At 55.4% G+C, this 1,024-nt stretch overlaps 1 protein-coding gene across 1 annotated transcript in view; it reads left to right on the top strand.

Annotated features, from left to right (window-relative positions):
- FLT3 (fms related receptor tyrosine kinase 3) overlaps nucleotides 1-1,024 on the top strand; it is a 54,028-nt gene that overhangs the window by 44,791 nt on the left and 8,213 nt on the right. The window contains exon 22 of the mRNA XM_049647359.1: nucleotides 558-663. Within this exon, the coding sequence (XP_049503316.1) occupies nucleotides 558-663 (106 nt within the window). The remainder of the gene's footprint in view (nucleotides 1-557; nucleotides 664-1,024) is intronic.

The raw sequence follows: 1,024 nt of genomic DNA, 5'->3' as shown, positions 1-1,024 counted from the left end.
CGGGCGGGCAGGGATTCCTGAACAAAACTGAACCTTCCTGCCCTAAGATACTATGAATTAGGGGCTCCAGTTCCTTTGCTTGAGGGATCCCTGGGGGTGATACAACTCCCACTTCTCGACTTCTGGGCCACGTCGTAGTTTTTATTTTTTATTTTTTTAATTTTTTTTTTAACGTTTATTTATTTTTGAGACAGAGAATGAACGGGGGAGGGGCAGAGAGAGAGGGAGACACAGAATCGGAAACAGGCCCCAGGCTCCGAGCTGTCGGCACAGAGCCCGACGCGGGGCCCGACGCGGGGCCCGAACTCACAGACCGCGAGATCGTGACCTGAGCTGAAGTTGGACGCCCAACCGACTGAGCCACCCAGGCGCCCCGCGTCGTGGTTTTTAAAACGCGTTTCTGTCCCTCATCTAATTTGCCCTTTCCGGCGTGAGTTGAAAATCTAGTAGAGCCCGTGCCGCAAAACAGCCAGGCCACAGCTGAGCAGCTGTACGGGGCCTCCGCTTCCCTTGGTTCAGCTTTCCTCTCCTTACTCCTCCTCCTCTTGCTTTTACAGATACTTTATAATGCAATCCTGCTGGGCTTTTGACTCGAGGAAACGGCCGTCCTTCCCCAACCTGACCTCGTTTTTAGGATGTCAGCTGGCCGACGCAGAAGAAGCGGTAGGTAGCAGCACCCTGCTTGAAAAGGCGATGCTGGAGGGGCGCCCCGGGGGCTCAGCTGGTTGGGCGGCCGGCTCTTGGTTTCGGCTCGGGTGGTGACCTCCCGAGTTCGGGGGTTCGAGCCCCGCGTCGGGCTCTGTGCTGGCAGCGTGGAGCTTGCTTGGGATTCCCTCTCCCTCCCTCTCTCCCTGCCCCTCCCCGACTGGTGCTGTCTCTCTCTGAACAAGTAAACTTGAAAAGGCGTCCTTAGAAAGGAAAGCGATAACTCAGAACACACGCTGGCTTCCTGAGACCCAAAGATACTACGTTGTCTTTCTCACCGCCATTTGTCTCGTTTGCCCTTTAAAAGTTGTATGGGGTG

This window comes from Panthera uncia (genome assembly GCF_023721935.1).
Source record: "Panthera uncia isolate 11264 chromosome A1 unlocalized genomic scaffold, Puncia_PCG_1.0 HiC_scaffold_16, whole genome shotgun sequence".
NCBI classification, from domain to species: domain Eukaryota; kingdom Metazoa; phylum Chordata; class Mammalia; order Carnivora; family Felidae; genus Panthera; species Panthera uncia.
This window is presented reverse-complemented; position numbering and strand designations above follow the sequence as displayed.